At 37.6% G+C, this 17,354-nt stretch overlaps 1 protein-coding gene and 1 long non-coding RNA gene across 4 annotated transcripts in view; one reads left to right on the top strand and one right to left on the bottom strand.

The window, feature by feature from the left end:
• Nucleotides 1–350: 350 nt before the first annotated feature.
• Nucleotides 351–17,354, bottom strand: part of LOC113225204 — a 28,769-nt gene continuing 11,765 nt past the window's right edge. The window contains exons 2-3 of the long non-coding RNA XR_003309854.2: nucleotides 12,425–12,626; nucleotides 351–1,451 (exon numbers count right to left, since the gene is read on the bottom strand). This is a non-coding gene — a long non-coding RNA (uncharacterized LOC113225204). The remainder of the gene's footprint in view (nucleotides 1,452–12,424; nucleotides 12,627–17,354) is intronic.
• The window catches only part of CD86 (CD86 molecule), a 63,834-nt gene continuing 53,843 nt past the window's right edge, over nucleotides 7,364–17,354 (top strand). The window contains exon 1 of one of the 3 annotated variants that reach the window (XM_023214594.2): nucleotides 7,364–7,534. In XM_023214594.2, coding sequence (XP_023070362.1) covers nucleotides 7,521–7,534 — 14 coding nt within the window. In that variant the 5' untranslated portion in view covers nucleotides 7,364–7,520. The remainder of the gene's footprint in view (nucleotides 7,535–17,354) is intronic. The other 2 variants (XM_023214578.1, XM_023214629.3) reach the window with 2 other exon arrangements.

Consider the following 17,354-nt stretch of genomic DNA (forward strand, 5'->3'; position numbering starts at 1 on the left):
TGATAGAATTCACCAGTGAAGCCATCTGGTCTTGGGCTTTTCTTTAATGGGAAGTTTTTGATTGATGATTCAATCTGATTACTGGTTATAGGTCTGTTCAGATTGTCTATTTCTTTATGATTCAGCTTTGGTAGGTTCTGTTTCTAGGAATGTGTCCATTTCTTTTGGGTTATCCAATTTGTTAGCACATAATTGTTCACAGCAGTCTCTTACAATATTTTTTAATTTCTGTGGCATCAGTTGCAAGTCTCCTATTTCGTTTTTTATCTGACTCTTCCTTTTTTTTTTTTTTTTTTTTTTTTTTTGTATAGAGACAGGGTCTTGCTATGTTGCCCAGGCTGATCCTCCCACCTTGGGCTCCCAAAGTGCTGGGATTACAGGCATATGCCACCATTATACTTTAATCATTATTTCCTTTCTCTGTTAACTTTGGGTTTAACTTGTTCTTCTTTTTATAGTTCTCCAATATGTAGAGTTAGATTTTTTATTTGAGATATTTTTAATATGTTTATTGTTATCAACTTCCCTCTATTTGCATTCCATAAAGTTTGGTATGTTGTGTTTCTATTTTCTTTGTTTCAAGATATTTTCTAATTTCCCTTTTGATTCATTCTTTGATACACTTGTTCAAGAGTATGTTGTTGCATTTCCACATATTTGTGAATTTTCTAATTTTCCTTCTGATATTGATTTCTGGTTTCATTCCATTGTGACTGGAAAAGATACTTGGTATGATTTCAATCTTAAATGTGATAGGACTTGTTGTGTGACCCAGCATGTGATCTACTAAAAAAAAATGTACCATGTGCTCTTGGAAAAAATGTGAATTCTGCTATTAGGTAGAATGTTCTGTGTATGTTTATCAGGTCCATTTGGTCTATGGTGTTGATCAAGCCCCTTGTTAACTAATTGATCTTTTGTCTGGATGTTCTAACCTTTATTGGAAGTAGGGTATTAAAATCCTCTATTATTATAATGTTGCTGTCTATTTCTCCCTTCAGTTCTGTCAATGTTTGCTGCATATATTTAGGTGTTCTGACGTTGGTGCATATAAATTTATCATTGTTACATTTTTCTGGTGAACTGAACCTTTTATCATTATATGATGTCTTTCTTTGTTTCTTTTGACAAGTTTTGATTTAAATTCTGTTATGGTCTAAAAGTCCCCCAAAATTCATGTGTTGAAACTTAATCCCCATTGTGATGGTTTTAAGTGGTGGAGCCTCTTGGGACGTGATTAAATAATGAAATATCTGCTTTCATGGATGGATTATAGCCTCATCAAATGCCTAGAGAGAACTAGCTTAGGTCCTTTTTGCTCTTCTACTGCTCCACCGTGTGAGGACACAGCAATTCATCTCTTTTTGTCCTTCTTCCACCATGTGAGGATACAGCAAGAAAGCCTTCACAAGACTCAAATGCCAGCACTTTTGACTTCCCAATCTCCATAGCTGTAAGAAATCAATTTCTGTTATTTATAAATTACCCAATTTCAGATATTCTACTATAGTTGCACAAATAGACTAAGATAAAGTCTATTTTATCTTTTGTAGGTATGGCTACTCCTCCTGCCCTCTTTTGGTTATCATTTGCATGGAATATTTTTCCATCCTTATACTTTCAGCCTATGTGTGTTCTTAAATCTAAAGTGAATCTTGCAGACCGTGCATAGTTGGATCTTATTTTTTTAAAACTCCTTCAACTGTGCTATGTCCTTTGGGCAGCTTAGTCCATTTATATTAAAAGAAATTATTGATAGAAAAGGGGTTTTCTATCGACATTTTAAATTTTTTGTGTGTATGCTGTAGCTATCTTGTTGCTCTTTTTATCTCTTGCTGTCTTCCTTTGTGTTTCATTGATTTTTTTATAGTGACATGATTTTATACCCTTCTAACTTTCTTTTGTGAAAATTCCATAGGTATTTTCTTTGTGCTCATCGTGGGACTTACATAAAACAACTTACAGATATAACTATCTTTTTTTTCAAAGCTGATAAAACTTAAATTCAGTTTCATATAAAAACTTTGCTTTTACTTCCCCCCACACACACACTGTTATTGATGTCATAAATTATATTTTTAATAATGTACAGCCATTAATATATTTTTACAATTATAATTACTTCTATGCTTTTGTTTTTTAACTTTTATACCAGAATTAAGTGATTTACACAATACTGTTAACTATTACAGTATTCTGTACCTATTTCTATCTTTACCAGTTAGCTTTATACTTTCATGTTTTTTAATTTTTTTATTTTTATTATACTTTATGTTCTAGGGTACATGTGCACAAAGTGCAGGTTTGTTACATATGTATACATGTGTCATGTTGGTGTGCTGCACCCATTAACTCATCATTTACATTAGGTATGTCTCCGAATGCTATCCTTCCCCCCTCCCCCACCCCACAGCAGGCCCTGGTGTGTGATGTTCCCTTTCCTGTGTCCAAGTGTTCTCATACTTTCATGTTTTCGTATTGCTGTTTAGTATATTTCCATTTCAACTTGAAGGACTCTCTTTAGCATTTCCTGAAAGGCAACTCTAGTGATTATCTTATTCTGCTTTTGTTTGTTTAGGAAAGTCTTTATTTCTCATTTCCGAAGGTCAGTTTTGCCAGAGAGAATATTCTTGGTTGGTTAGTTCTTTTCTTTCAGCGTTTTTAATACACCATCCCATTCCCTTTTGTCCTTCAAAGTTTCAGCTAAGAAATTCATTGCTAATCTTACAGGAGTGTCCTTGTATGTAATGAACTGCTTTTCTCTTGCTGCTTTCAAAATTCTCTTTTTGACTTTCGACAATTTGATTATAATGTGCTTCAGTGTGGATTTGTTTGGGTTCATCTTATTTAGGCCTGTTGGGCTTCTTGGATCTATAGTCCATTTTTTCCCTCAGATTTGAGAAGTTTTCAGCCATTATTTCTTTAAATGAACTCTCCAACCCTTCTCTTTCTTAGACTGCTATAACACATATATTGGTCCGTTTGATGGTGTCCAATAAGTCTCTCAGGCTTTCTTTACTTATTTTCTTTGTTGTTATTTTTGTTGTTCCTTTTTGCTCCTCTGTACAATTTCAAATGACTTGTAATTGATTGCTGATTATTTCTTCTGCTTGATCAAGTCTGCAGTTGAACCCCTCTAGTGAATTTCTTAGTTCAGTTAAAATTGCATTCTTCAGTTCCAAAATTTCTGTTTGGTTCCTTTTAATATTTTCTATCTGGATTTAACTTCTCATTGGTTCATGTGTCACTTTCCTGAACTCACTGAGCATCAATATGACAGTGATTTAGAATTTTTTTGTCAGATAATTCATATACCTCTGTTTCTCTAGGATCAGTTTCTGGAGATTTATTTTGTTTCTTTGACTTGACCATTTCTCCTGTTTCTTCGTATTTCTTAGAACCTTGTGTTGGCATCTGCATATTAAAAAAACAAAACAGGCCGGGCGCGGTGGCTCAAGCCTGTAATCCAGCACTTTGGGAGGCCAAGACGGGCGGATCACGAGGTCAGCAGATCGAGACCATCCTGGCTAACCCGGTGAAACCCCGTCTCTACCAAAAAAAAAAATTACAAAAAACTAGCCGGGCGAGGTGGCGGGCGCCTGTAGTCCCAGCTACTCGGGAGGCTGAGGCAGGAGAATGGCGTAAATCCGGGAGGCAGAGCTTGCAGTGACCTGAGATCCGGCCACTGCACTCCAGTTTGGGCAACAGAGCAAGACTCCGTCTCAAAACAAAACAAAACAAAACAAACAAACAAACAAAACCAGCCACTTCTTCCAGTCTTTACCAGCGGGCTTGGTACTGCGAAAGACCTTCATAATCTTTCTCCTGGCTAAAGATTTTGGGGACCTCTCAAACATTTTCTGTGGACACGTTTTCTCTGGACTTGTGCACATAGATTCCTAATTAGAGAGATTTTCTCGCTTTTACGAGCTCATAATGCCTTGCTCCCTCTGTTGTCTATCTTCTATAGTGTGTGTCCTCCAAAGTAGCAGCACATTGTCCAGCTCTTTTTTTGTTCTTGGCAGCCCCTACTCTTCCAGAGTATGTTAGACCTTCTCTGCCTTAAGTGGGGCTACATGGAAACCAGTCCCTTTGTCAGCCCCCTGAAAAGCCAGAATTCTGGATACATGTTCTATTCTTCTCTTGCCCTCCTGAAGAAGAGGGCACTGAGCTGTATTGGCCTCTGCTGTGCCACAGGTCCTCTGAAATAGCACCATGCTGTTCAGCTCTTTGGTTTCTTTCCATGGGGTCCCAGGCATCTAGAGTATGCCAGTGATTCAAGACAGGCAAGAAAGAAACCAATCCTATGGGCATTTCCCCATTTCCCCAAAAAGCAGGAATATTGGTTGTATGCTTCACTTTTTTCCATGTCCCCTAGGGATAGGCCACTTAACTCTTATCAGTCTGTATTTGCTGTGGCAAGAACCCTCTAGGACAGCAATATATCACCCAGTATTTTTTTGTTCTCAGTGTCTCCCAGGCATCTAGAGTATGGTGGGTTCTATTAACTCTCTAAGACAAGTGAGACAGAGGCTAGTCCCTCAGGCAGCCCCCAAGAAAGTCAGAACTTTGTTTTTGGTTGTTGTTTTTTTTTTTTTTTTTTTTTTTTGAGATGGAGTCTCGCTTCTTCACCTAGGCTGGAGTACGATGGCGCAATCTCAGTTCACTGCAACATCTGCCTCCCGGGTTCAAGCAATTCTCCTGCCTCGGCCTCCCAAGTAGCTGGGATTACAGGCAGGTGCCAGCACGCCTGGCTAATTTTTGTATTTTTAGTAGAGTTGGGGTTTCACCATGTTGGCCAGGCGGGTCTCAAATGATCCTGACGTCAAGTGATCTGCCTGCCTCGGCCTCCCAAAGTGCTGGGATTACAGGCATGAGCCACTGTGCCCGGCCAAAAAGTCAGAGCTTTGGATGTATGGTCCAGGCTTCTCATTTCTTCTTCAGGGAGAAGCCAAGAACTGGGAATTTCCTCCTAACCATGTGGCACTGTGCCAAGAGGACAGACTATGGTGAGGGTATACCATGAATTGTCTTACTAGCTTCAGTGCAGCTGTTTTTTTTTTTTTTTTGCTCACCTGGTGTGATGTAGCCTCTTAGCCAGCTTCTGGATTTCTTACAAAAGGAATTGGTCTGTGTATTATTGTTAAATTAGTGTCTCTGTGGGAGGGAGCACAGGCTGGGGTTTCTTATTCTTCCATCTTGCTGACGTTCACTGTGGTTTTGATTTGCATTTCCTTAATGACTAGTGGTTTTGAGCATCTTTTCATGTGAGTATTGGCCATTTGTATATCTTCTTTGAAGAAATGTCTGTTCAACTCTTTTGCCTACTTTTTAATTGTTTGTTGTTTCTTCTGCAAAGTTGCAGGAGGTTTTTAAATAATATATTCTGGATACCAATCCCTAAACATTTATTGTTTTAAGGAAATAAATTTTGAGATAATTTGTTATATGGCAATGGATAACTAATAAATACTAAAAACTCCTAAATATATATACTAAATATATTAATTAGAAAATTGTAATATAAAAATACTAACAGCTAAAATTGTCTGATATTAGAAAGATAATTTTTCTACAATGTATACCTTTTTTGTGTGTATGAGACAAGGTCTCATTACGTTGCCCAGGATGGTCTCAAACTCCTGGGCTCAAGCAATCTTCCCACCTCAGCTTCCTGAGTGGCCAGGGTTACAGATATGTGCCATTGCAGTCAGCTTTCACAGTGTATACTTGATGTATATTAATGTACTATTTAATGACTACTAAAAAAGTTTATAATAGCAGGAGAAAATGCTTATGCTATCTTATATAAAAATTTGAGTGTATGCATTGATACCAAGAAATGGAAAGTTGAGTGTGTACACTGATACTAAGAAACTGAAAAATGACATTCCTTACCTTTAATATTTATTATGTATAACAAATGAGGTTTACATGGATGTTTTTATCTTATTTCTGATATGTCATGTAGTTATAAATACTATTTTATTTGCATTCCTGCTCTGCAATAATTTTGAAGATAATTTATTTTATATTATTGCTATCTTCATTTTTTAAAATTCTCAAATCCAGATGAAATTATCAAAGTCGATAAAATAATAATTGTTCTATCTTCTTATTTGAAGATTAGTAATGTGTTGATTTTGCTTCCTTTCTCTAGTTAGCAGTGATGTCATCTGCTATTTTTAAACTTCCTTAAAATAATATATGTTATCTACTTCTAATAATTTTTTCTTATTTACCATTTTGGTCTAAACTAATTCACAATTATTTCATCTTATTTCTCCATGTTTAACTTGCTTTAAGGCTCAGCACTGGTGTTTTCAGCCATGGCTTCTCCATTTTAAGCCTTTCTATTTTAATTCATTTATTATTCTGGAATATATCCTTAAATAATTTATTTAGAAAGGCTGTCTTGGTGATGGTATTTCTATTGCAGTTGTTGTCTTGCCTGCTTGGTGACATATTCTATTGAGTTCACACTTAACTGGCATCTTGTGTAGGCAGATAATGCTAACTCAAAATTCCGCAGATATTGTTCTGCTATTTTTTGCCATTTAGGGTTGAATAAGATGCCAAGTTGGTTTTTGTTTCTCTGTAGTCATCCTATGTTTTCATTTTGTTTCTTGCTTGGCCTTTGGAATTTAAAATGTTCACAATGATTTGCCTGGATGAGATTCGATTTTCATAACTTTTGCTTTGATATACTAAACAGTTTGAGTTCCTAGATGATGCCCATTTTAATTCATATGAGGAAATATCTTCTAGTATAGTTTCTGCTTGATTCATTTTATGTTTGTCTCTTAGGGACATCTATTAATTTTATAATGCTGTCTTTTTTTTCAGACTTCTGTTTCAGAATATTCGCTTTCATCAATTTAATCCTTGGCTATAGTAGGAATGAAATAATAAAAGCAGTAGTTTCTGTTTGCTCTCCTTGGTTATGCAGTCCTCACAGAACATCTCTCCACCTCCCACCCCCACCCCAGCTCAGTGAAACTCTCCATACCTTGGTTGTGGAAATTGGCAGGGGTGGGTGGCTACTCACTCCCAATCCACATCCATAATAAATCACTTTTTATTATCTTACCAACATCTGTAGATTATTCTATTTTGTAGCTGTGGAGATTTGTTTTCTCTTTCTAATTATTTTATTTTCTAGGCTTTTTGAGGGAATTTCAAGAGGGGAGTTTTTTTTTTTTTAGTTAGGCTCATCTTAACGTCATGTCTGGAGCTCAAGCCACTGAATTATATATTTTTTAATAGATGTAGACCTACATCAACGAATTTAAACTGCAAGGAAAGGGTTAAATTTCTTCCTCAAGTGTGGTCAAAATCTGTAGAAAAAAGAGGAACAGCTTCTCTTAAAGAAAGTTAGCTGGGTAGGTACACAGTCATTGCCGAGGAAGGCTTCCACAGGGTGAAAGCTTTGCTTCTCTGCTGCTGTAACAGGGACTACCACAGACACACGGACGAGTGGGGTCATTTCCAGATATTAGGCCACAGCAGAAGCAGACAAAATGGATCCCCAGTGGTGAGTAATAATTCTTATTCTTGGCAGACAAGTTATGAGTTGAGACTGCAGTGAAAGGCTGAGGTTGAAGATGGGGCTTTGTTGTGTGTCCTCCACTTAGTTCCTAAGCGGAGAAGCCTTTACTTTTTCTACAAAAGATCTTTGTCACATGAAGGTGAGAATTATTTGCAATGCCCAAAGCAGTTTATTGGTAGTAGTTTTATATATATATATCTTTTAGGTGCCTAATTTTGGTTTTGTAAATTTGTTATTCAAATACTGAATGTTACAATCATTGATTTTAATTGAAGAATCAGGAATTTTTAAAATATCTTCATAAGAATGACAAATAACAGGGAATATGTTTTTTGTCTACCAGGGTCAGTTTGGTCTGAGGGTGGAGGAATGAGATAGAGAAGGTAGAGGGTGAGAGATCAAGAAAAAGAAAGAGAAAAAAGAGGTATAAGGAGAAAATGCAAAACTCAGTTAATATGTCATAGTCAGGACATGGGAGATTCTGGGCAGGGTTGGGTAGTGGAAGGATGTAGAGTGATTAAATTAGCTACCATGTATTGAACATGCATGATGTGCTGTGTACTTTACTAGTGTCACTTCACTGAATTTTATTATTCACAATGACTTTTGGAAAGATATCATCGTTCTTTTTGACAGATGAGGTAACTGTGGCTTAAAGAGGCTAAATAACTTGCCCAAGTTCACACTATTCATAAAGCATAGAGCTAAAATCTTTCCTGCTCGCTTCACTGTGCGCCAGAAGGTTTCTCCGTGCTGTGGAAACTTCCTGGAAGGAGTCACACTCGCCCTTCTCTTGGATGGTGGCAGCTGGCGCCAGTCACTTCGTATTGATTTATTTATCTACTTTTAATTATTTATTTTTCAGACAGAGTCTCGCTCTGTCGCCAAGCTTGAGTGCAGTGGCTCAATCTTAGCTCACTGCAACCTCCGCCTCTAGGATTCAAGCGATTCTCCTTCCTCAGTCTCGTGAGTAGCTGGGACTACAGGCATGCGCCACCACGCCAGGCTGATTTTTGTATTTTTAGTAGAGAAGGGGTTTCACCATGTTGGCCAGGATGGTCTCAATCTCTTGACCTAGTGATCTGCCCGCCTCAGCCTCTCAAAGTGCTGGGATTACAGGCGTGAGCCACCGCGCCTAGCTGTCACTAGGTACTTATAATTACTGTTCTTTGAAACTCCAAGTAACTTTCATCTACCCAGTGCTTACTGGTTTGAGAAAAAGCTTTGTTGCTTTTATTTCAGAAGATTAAAATTTAATTTTCAAGTAAAGACTCCTTTTGCTCCAATGGAATTTTGAAATGTTATACTCATATGAAGAAAAAAAGAATGTCAGAATTTATAATTTTTATGGTACCATAGAGGGGTTACTACTTAATTATGCCAGCACTGTCTGCAGAGGTCTAAAGAATCACAGGCTACTGTCTGTATCGAACTTGTTAAGATTCCTTTTGTTTGAGAGTGCCTGAAGATCGGTCATGAACCAATAATGGCCATTAAACAATGTTTACTCTCATAAGAGGTGAAGTAAACGCAAATTAAAACAACAGTGAAGTATCTTTTTTTTCTCTATGAAAGAGATAAATATTAAATTTTAAAAAGCAAGCAAGCAAGAATCCTCCATCTTGCTAAGAAGGGAGGATTATTTATACCCTAGTTGCCCACTACTGGTGATATCATCTTTCTGGATAATAATCTAGTGATACATATCAAAAGCTTTTAAAATGTATGTGCCCTTTAACCAAGAAATTCACCTTTTAGGAATTAATTCTAAGATATAATAATACATGTTTGTAAAGTTTTAGTGATGGATATTTTTCTTGCTATTTTTTCTAATAAGGAAAATCTTAGAAACAACTTACATGTTTAAAAACAAGTGATTGATTGTTTATGGAACATCCATAATGGAATACCATGTAATTATTTAAAATTCCATTGTAGAGCAATTCATAATATGTTTAGTTAAAGGGGAAAAATGCAGAACGAACAGTGATGTATACAAACAATATTAATCAGAAATATAGGTGGTTTGTATTTTCTTCTGTGTGATTTTGAACTTGAATCCCATCTGCAGGCAGAAAAATAAAGCTAAATATTTAAGATAAAAAAAAATAGCTGTTTTTTCTCAGAGAAGCAACCATCTAGTGGTGTGTGATAATTTATAAGTTGCGAGATTCCATAGTTGGGGCTTTAGCCCTTTGCATTTATCTTTTGTCATCTCTTGAATCCTCTTCAAAATACACCCACTCTACCCATAACTCATTAGATCTTGAAAGCAATGTTCTGATAGAATTTTATATTTAGAACAGGCCGGAGTACTCTTCCCTTATTTTACAGAAGTGTTTGCATGACTCTCTAGGGTGAGTTGCATATTGAGAGGGAAGACAATGCTGTGGCTAAGTGGCCACACGTTGAAGCCAGGCTGCTGGGGTTTGAATACCAGTTCCCCAACTTCCTAGCTATGTGATTTTGGACAAGTTGCTTAACCATTGTAATTCTGAGTTTCTTGTCTGTAAAATGGGAGTATGGTAATATGTCATAAAGTAGTTGTGAGATTTTAATGAGATAATCCATATAAAGTGCTTAGAACTTTGTCCTGCTAAGTACTCAGGAATTGTTAGTAGTTTTTATTACTATTACTGTTTGGATTAAGAAACAGAGGAAAAGTGATTTGTCCAAGATTATACAACCACTTAATGGCATTACTAGGAACAGAATGGAGGAAGGTTTTTTCCAGCAGAAATGTTCAGTATCCTCTGAGCCTGGCAGGACAACCCCAGGTTGTACTTTTGGGATGCAGGAGCTGATCTGAAACAAGCAGTATCCAAGGACAAGGCCAGCCTCCAGGGAGTGACTGATCACAGTGGGAAGCCAAATGGTAGAAAGCCAGGTAAAGTTAAGGAAACTGAGAGTCAAGTTAGGAGGGGGAATGAAGCCTGGAGCAAAGAGCTACTATAAGAGAGAGCAGATGACCCAGAGACACTCATGGGAGGTTAATATGGTTTGAAGTCTCAAGGCCTGGGTAATTAAATAGACAAATGGGGTTTCGATGCATGGGGGAATTTTAAGTATAGCTTTGAGAAGATGCCTAATGGGGAGTAATAATAGAGAATGAAACTGGGTGGGGTCAGAACAAGGAGCCCAGAGTCCAGGCATCCAGCTATGATCATCCTAAAGGAACAGCCTAAGTTTGAAGAATCGTAAATAGAGACATTATAAAATTTACTTTAAAAAAAATCCCCTGGCAGAAGAATGAGAACTGATTTGGAGTGACAAGGCGATCATTTAGGAGACTATTGGAATAAGCCAAGGAGAAATGGTGAGAGCATGAAACCAGGGCAGTTATGGTGGAATCAGAGAGGAGAGCATGCATTTAAGAGATATTTAAGCACCAGAATTGATAGAATTTGGTTTTTGACAGATGTAGACACTGGGAGGGGAAGAGAGATCTAGGTGCATAGTGGCATCCTTCACAAAATGGAAGGTATAGGAAGCAGAGTGAGTTTGCGCCAGGCAGAGAGAAAGGACAGATGGTGAATTCCTTCTTTAACATGTTGAGTTTGAGGTGCCTGTGGAGCAGCTGGATGGAGATGGCCAAGTAGACAAGTAGATATTCAGGTGCAAGTTCGAGAAAGAAGAATGGCCTGGAAGGCACATTAAGAGTCTTCTGCATAAGTACAGTTGATAGTTGAAATTCTCATTGTGGGTCAATTCAGTAGCAGAGAGGATGGAGGACTGAATTGAGAGGAAGCCAAGGAGATAACCTGGAAAACCTCGACATTTAAGGAGGGAGATGAGGAAGAAGAATCTACAACAGATACTGAGGAGAGGCTAGAGAGACTGGAGCAGCCCAGGAGAAAAGTGGTGTCATAGAAATCAAGTGGGCCTGTAGTCTCAGCTACTTGGGAGACTGAGGCACGAGAATAGCTTGAACCCGGGAGGCAGAGGTTGCAGTGAGCTGAGATAGCACCACTGCACTCCAGCCTGGGTGACAGAGTGAGACTCCGTCTCAAAAAAAGAAAGAAAGAAATCAAGTGGGGAGATGGATGCAAGAAAGAGGAGAATGCATCCATGGAAAGAGCATATTTACCAAGCTTCAGTGTTGAGCACATGAGATGTGACATAAAAGGTAACTGTAGTGACTACATGCTAAGCGTTGAACTGTGGCTCCCTCAAAGTTCATATGTTGAAGTCCTAACTCCCAGGACCTCAGGATTTGGTCATATTTGGAGATAGGGTCTTTACAAAGATAATAACATTTAAATGAGGTCATTAGGGTGGGTCCTAATCCAAGACAATTGTGCTTATTGTAAGAAGGGGAAACACACAGTGGAAAAGCGGTGTGAAGACACAAGAAGACGGCCATCCACATATAAGCCAGGGAGAAAGGCTTGCAGCAGATTCTTTCCTCACAACCCTCAGAAAGAACCAACCCTGTGGATACCTTAAGTTTGGACTCCTAGCTTCCAGAAAAAAAAATAAATTTTTGTTGTTTAAGCCACCGCAGTTTGTGGTACTTTGTTACCACAGCCCCAGCAAACTAATACACTTGGTGAGAGTGCATACAGCCAGAGAAAGAAGCTGTAAATAAGTGCATCAGGGAGGAGGGAAAGAAACCAAAACAGGATTACATCACTTAAATTAAGAGTAGAAACATTTCACAAAGCAGAGTGTAGTCACAGGTCAAATTCTGCAGAAAGGCGAAGTAAGAGAATGACTGAAAATGTCAGTCCAGAGGCCCTCAGTGACCTTTGCAGAACACTCCCAGTTGAGTGGAGGCAGTAGACTTTGGAGAGCTCTGAAAATGGAAGCAGCACAGATGGTCTCCTGCAGAAAGTCTGGTGATAAAATGAGACCTCCTCACTGGAGTAAACTCACCTCTGCTGTCCGTGGAAATAATCTGGAGCCAAGCCAGCTAGACCTGGAGTTCTTCCTTCCTCCATTTTAAAGGTTAAACAGAGCTGAGGTCAATGGCTCATGCTTGTAATCCCAGTGACTCAGGAGGCTGAGGTGGGAGGATGGCTTGAGGCGAGGAGTTCAGTTCAAGACCAGTCTGAGCAACATAGCAAGACTCTCATTCCTAAAAAAAAAAAAAAAATTTAATTTAAATTTAAAAAAAAAAAGGCTAACCAGAAATAAAATTCGATACTTTATTTTTCCCACCCAAAACTAGTTTGGGACAGATTTCTGGAAGAAAATAATTTTTGCAGTCATTTTACATGTTGGATTTTCAGTACACATACAGATTCTATTCCGTAGTGTCAGTTCAGAGGCAAGCTGAGATTTGAGGCTTTGCAGAGGTTAAGCCTCTGGTGAATCTGGTGATATAAAGAAGAAAACAAGCCCAAGAGAAATTTCAGGGATCATTTATAATTTACATCAGTAAGCAGAATGGGGGGAAAAAAACCCCATTGGAGATTGCAATAGAGAAGTATTAAAACATTTTCTTAGAAAGCTTGGAGTCAAAATTAATCTTTCTGTAGTGGCAGGAATATAATAAGCCAAACAACCCTAATGTCACAGCTCTATATTATTAGGCATCAAATTAATCAGATTTGCACTAAAACATCAAGTAAAAATAAAAGGAATGAACATTGGTTAAGTGAACCAATTAGTCAATACAGGCCAGAAACTGGTAAAACTGGATAAACCTAAAATACTCAACTACCCAAAGGTCAACCTAGATTATCACCCCAATCTTACAATTATTTTCAACCTACTAAACAATAAATCTTTATCAAGAGTCTGATAGTTTAAGGTACTGTGATGAACACAAATGAAATCACTGATACCTTTTTTTAGTCTATTTAGAAATAGAAACCCACAATTACGAAATGACAAAAGCAATTAATGCAGTTAATAATTCAGTAATTGTTTTAAAAAGAAATAAACATGACAAAGTTCATTCTCACTAAATACTAAAGAAATGTCAATTCAAACACCAATGAGATATTTTCCTGTACCAGATTAGACAGTAAAACAAACAATCCAGTTAGAAAAATGGGCAAAAGATATAAAAAGACATTTCCCGAAAGAAAATATACAGATGGTGAACAACCACATAAGACAGTCAACATCATTTGCCTTTATGAAAAAATTAAACCACTACCTACCTATAAAAATGGTTAAAACAATAAAAAATAGTGATACCACCAAATGCTGGCAGGATGCAGAGAAACTGGATCATGCATCCATTGCTTGTTGGGAATATACAATGGTCAAGTCACCCTAGAAAACACTTTGGCAGTTTCTTATAAAATCAAACATACATTTAATATATGACCCAGCAATGCATTCTTGGGTTTTGATTCCAGAAAAATAAAAGCCTATGCTCCTGAAAAAATCAGTATATGAATATTTATACCAGCTTTATTCATAATAGGAACAAACTGGGGGAAAAAAGTCCCTCAGTGGGTGAATAGTAACACAAACTGTGTGTGCAAGATGTTACCACTGAAGGAAGCTGAGTGAAGGGTACACAGGACTTCCCTATACATATTGTCAATTTATTTTGAATCTATAATTATTTAAAAAATTAAAAGTTTAAAAAGTAAAAAAAAAAAAACTAAAAATGTTCATCTTCACTAAATATTAAAGAAATGCCAATTCAAACATAAGATATTATCCTTTTACAAATTTACAATTTATGTGGATTTTGGGATGGTTGGGAGTAATCATGCTAATAAGTATGCAATAAGAGTATACCTTCATATACTACTGATTGTGGGAATACGAACAGGTAGAACATTTCTGGAAAGCAATCTGTCAACATGTATCAAGAGTCTTAAAAATGGTTGTACAAGCAGATACCCTGGGCACTTCCAATTTGTCTATGTTCTTAGTAAATTTTTTTCAGTTCATTCAGCATCTTTGTTCCAGGCACTGTGCTAAACATTAAAAATAAAGCAAAGATGAGTAAACATGATTTCTGTTCTCAAGAATTTCAGTTTTGTGGTAAATATATCAAAGGTGATTTTTTATAAGAGTTTTTTATAGCTGTGTGATGTTTCACAGGAGCATGAAGGTAGCTGTTTCCTATTTGTCTGTAGGCATATGATGTCTTAGATAAATGCAAGGGTTTTGAGTTAGTTTGGTTGGTGTCAAATAATAAGTAGTTAATAAATCATCTTCTATTTATTAGTGGTATCACTTTGGGAAACCTATCAGCTTCCTGAACTTCAGTGTCCTCTGTAAGATGAGGCTACTAGCACTTGCCAATGCCATGAGGAATATAATAATTTATAACGGACAGGAAGCCCTATGGAAAAAAAATATTTTAGGACTTGCATTCTTTGCTTTAAAATCTATTATTTCCTGTATTTTTAATTGTCAGAGTTCTTTAGCTCTGCCTTTCTGATTGATTTCCAGCAGATGGACTCTTACCTATAACCTAGAAGTTGCTATAGTAGATCTCCTAACTATAGATAAGAGAAGGGCATGCCAAATGCAGTTCAATCAGGTGAAAGTCAAGCAACAAAGCCGCCTAAAATAAATTTTATGTAAGGTAGGATGCCAAAAACATTAAAATAAAATTCTATTCTATAATAGTAATCATGTAAGTGCTTTCATGACGTTGTCTATGAAAACCTGCTTTTTCGCTTTCTGGACTTCTAAGTAAGTAAGTACGTAGAAACAATTTTTTTTGTTTTAAAGACAGAGTCTCACTCACTTTGTCACCTAGGCTGGAGTGCAGTAGTGCAATCTCAGTTCACTGCAACCTTCACCTCTGGGGTTCAGCCTCCCCAGTAGCTAGGATTACAGGCACATGCCACCACACCCAGCTAATTTTCTTGTATTTTTAGTAGAGACACAGTTTCGTCACGTTGGCCAGATTGGTCTCAAATTCCTGACCTCAAGTGATCTGCTCACCTCGGCCTTCTAAAGTGCTGGATTATAGGCATGACCCACCACGCCTGGCCTAGGAAGAATTTTAGAAAGAAAGCTCCATATCAGGAATTGAGAAGCCAGTGTTTTAATTGAGAACATATTTGCACAAGTCTTGGCATAAACATTGGTTTACAAAACAAACAAACGAAGTAATTTTCTTTCATCTTGCATCAGGAGCTGCCCAACAACTCCGAAAAGTCAGCTTATGCAAAACCAGCCAAGGACAGATGAACGAGTCAAACAAGAGGGAAAGGGGAAGGGAAAGTGTCGTTTACAGGCAGTCTTTGAGGCAGTGCATAAACTATGCCTCTCCACCATCCAGACAAGACAATTGTGACACAGGATTGACAAAGCAGGACAATGAAGGGCAGCTGCTCCTAAGGTGGGGATGATGCTGGAGCAAGGGTGTGCCCCAAGAGGCAAAAAAAAAAAAAAAAAAAGCAAACAAATATGTCAAAATTGTCGTAGTAGTTACCTCCTGGTTGGTGGGATTATGGAAAAAGGGTTATTTCTTTGACTAAAATTGCCAAATCTTCAGTACAATTACATTGCTCTGCTGAGCAGGATGAAATCAAGTTGAAAAGTAATCTAGTAGTGAGGTACAGCCCCTATGCCACGAGTGGCCAACATAGATCCTCAGATGACGGAAGTGAGTGATGCAGGCCTGTGGTTTATGTACAGCTCCATGACGTATGAATGGCAGAAGCTGTCTACGCCCACAGGCGAGTCCCATTTCGAGGAGTGCTTCTGGTCACCACTGTGTTGTCCTGTGTATAAGGATGTGGTTCAGAACAGCCAAGTCTTATATTTCAAGAGGAGCCAGAAAGGCAAACTTACCAGTGAAATCCTAATATTTATATAATGGCTCAATGTCTGGAGGGGCTGGTTTGGTATAAACCACCAATTTTACCTCTGACCTCTGTTAGTGCATCAGAGGTTCAGGAGAGAGTGAGAAAATTGTAAATTGAATATTTTAGGAATATTATATTGGGGCCCAGGCTGTAGTGAGTCAGAGCTAGAAAGTAGGGGGCTGGAACTATTTGACTATTAATTTATTCAATAAAGTTTTATTTAATGTTGGAAAGATGAAGATGAATCAGATGGAAATCCTGTTTAGAAGCTTCTATGGGAAGAGATATCACCATAGCTAATATGTCTTAGCCTCTAACAGGAATTATGGCATACTCTATTGTGTCATATATGATCTCGTTTAATCATCATAACCGCAGGAGGTAAGTACTATCATCCCTGATTTTCCACAAGTGAAAACGGAGTCTTGCTTAGTTACATAGCTGACAACAGAACCAGGATTCCAAATGCCAATCTGATCCCAGAGCCAAGCTATGAACAACCATGCTATATATTATTATGGCAGATCAGGGAAGGAAGACATTACTTCTAGCAACAAGAAACATTTGTGGATGAAAAGATTTGAGCTTGGAGAGAGCTGTGTCGAGCCAAGTCCAAAACAAGTTCTGGCAACCATATGATAAAGGTAAAAGCCAGAGATTGAAAAGCAAAAGCTTATGGACTAAAAATGGTCCCTAGACAGAGAGTCATCAAAACAACAACAACAACAAAAAGAAACCCTTAATCATAATTAATTGCGAATATTTCAAAAATCTGGAGAATTCACATAAGTTTAGATTTCCAGCTCTTCTGGAGAATTAGAATATCTAGTAGCAGTGTGCTAATAATCCCAGATGCATATACTGCATGAAACATTTTATCATCCATAGGCTCCTTAATTTCCTTAACAGCAGTAATATTAATAATTTACATACCCTGAGAGGCTTTCACCTCAAAACGTAAAGTCCTAACTGAACAACCTCCTACTAACTTAGAATGACTATACGCATGGTAACAACTGGTGAATCTGGCAGAGGCTGCCCAACTTCCAATGGGGTATAAGCTATCCTCT

This window comes from Piliocolobus tephrosceles, chromosome 2 (genome assembly GCF_002776525.5).
Source record: "Piliocolobus tephrosceles isolate RC106 chromosome 2, ASM277652v3, whole genome shotgun sequence".
NCBI classification, from domain to species: Eukaryota; Metazoa; Chordata; class Mammalia; order Primates; family Cercopithecidae; genus Piliocolobus; species Piliocolobus tephrosceles.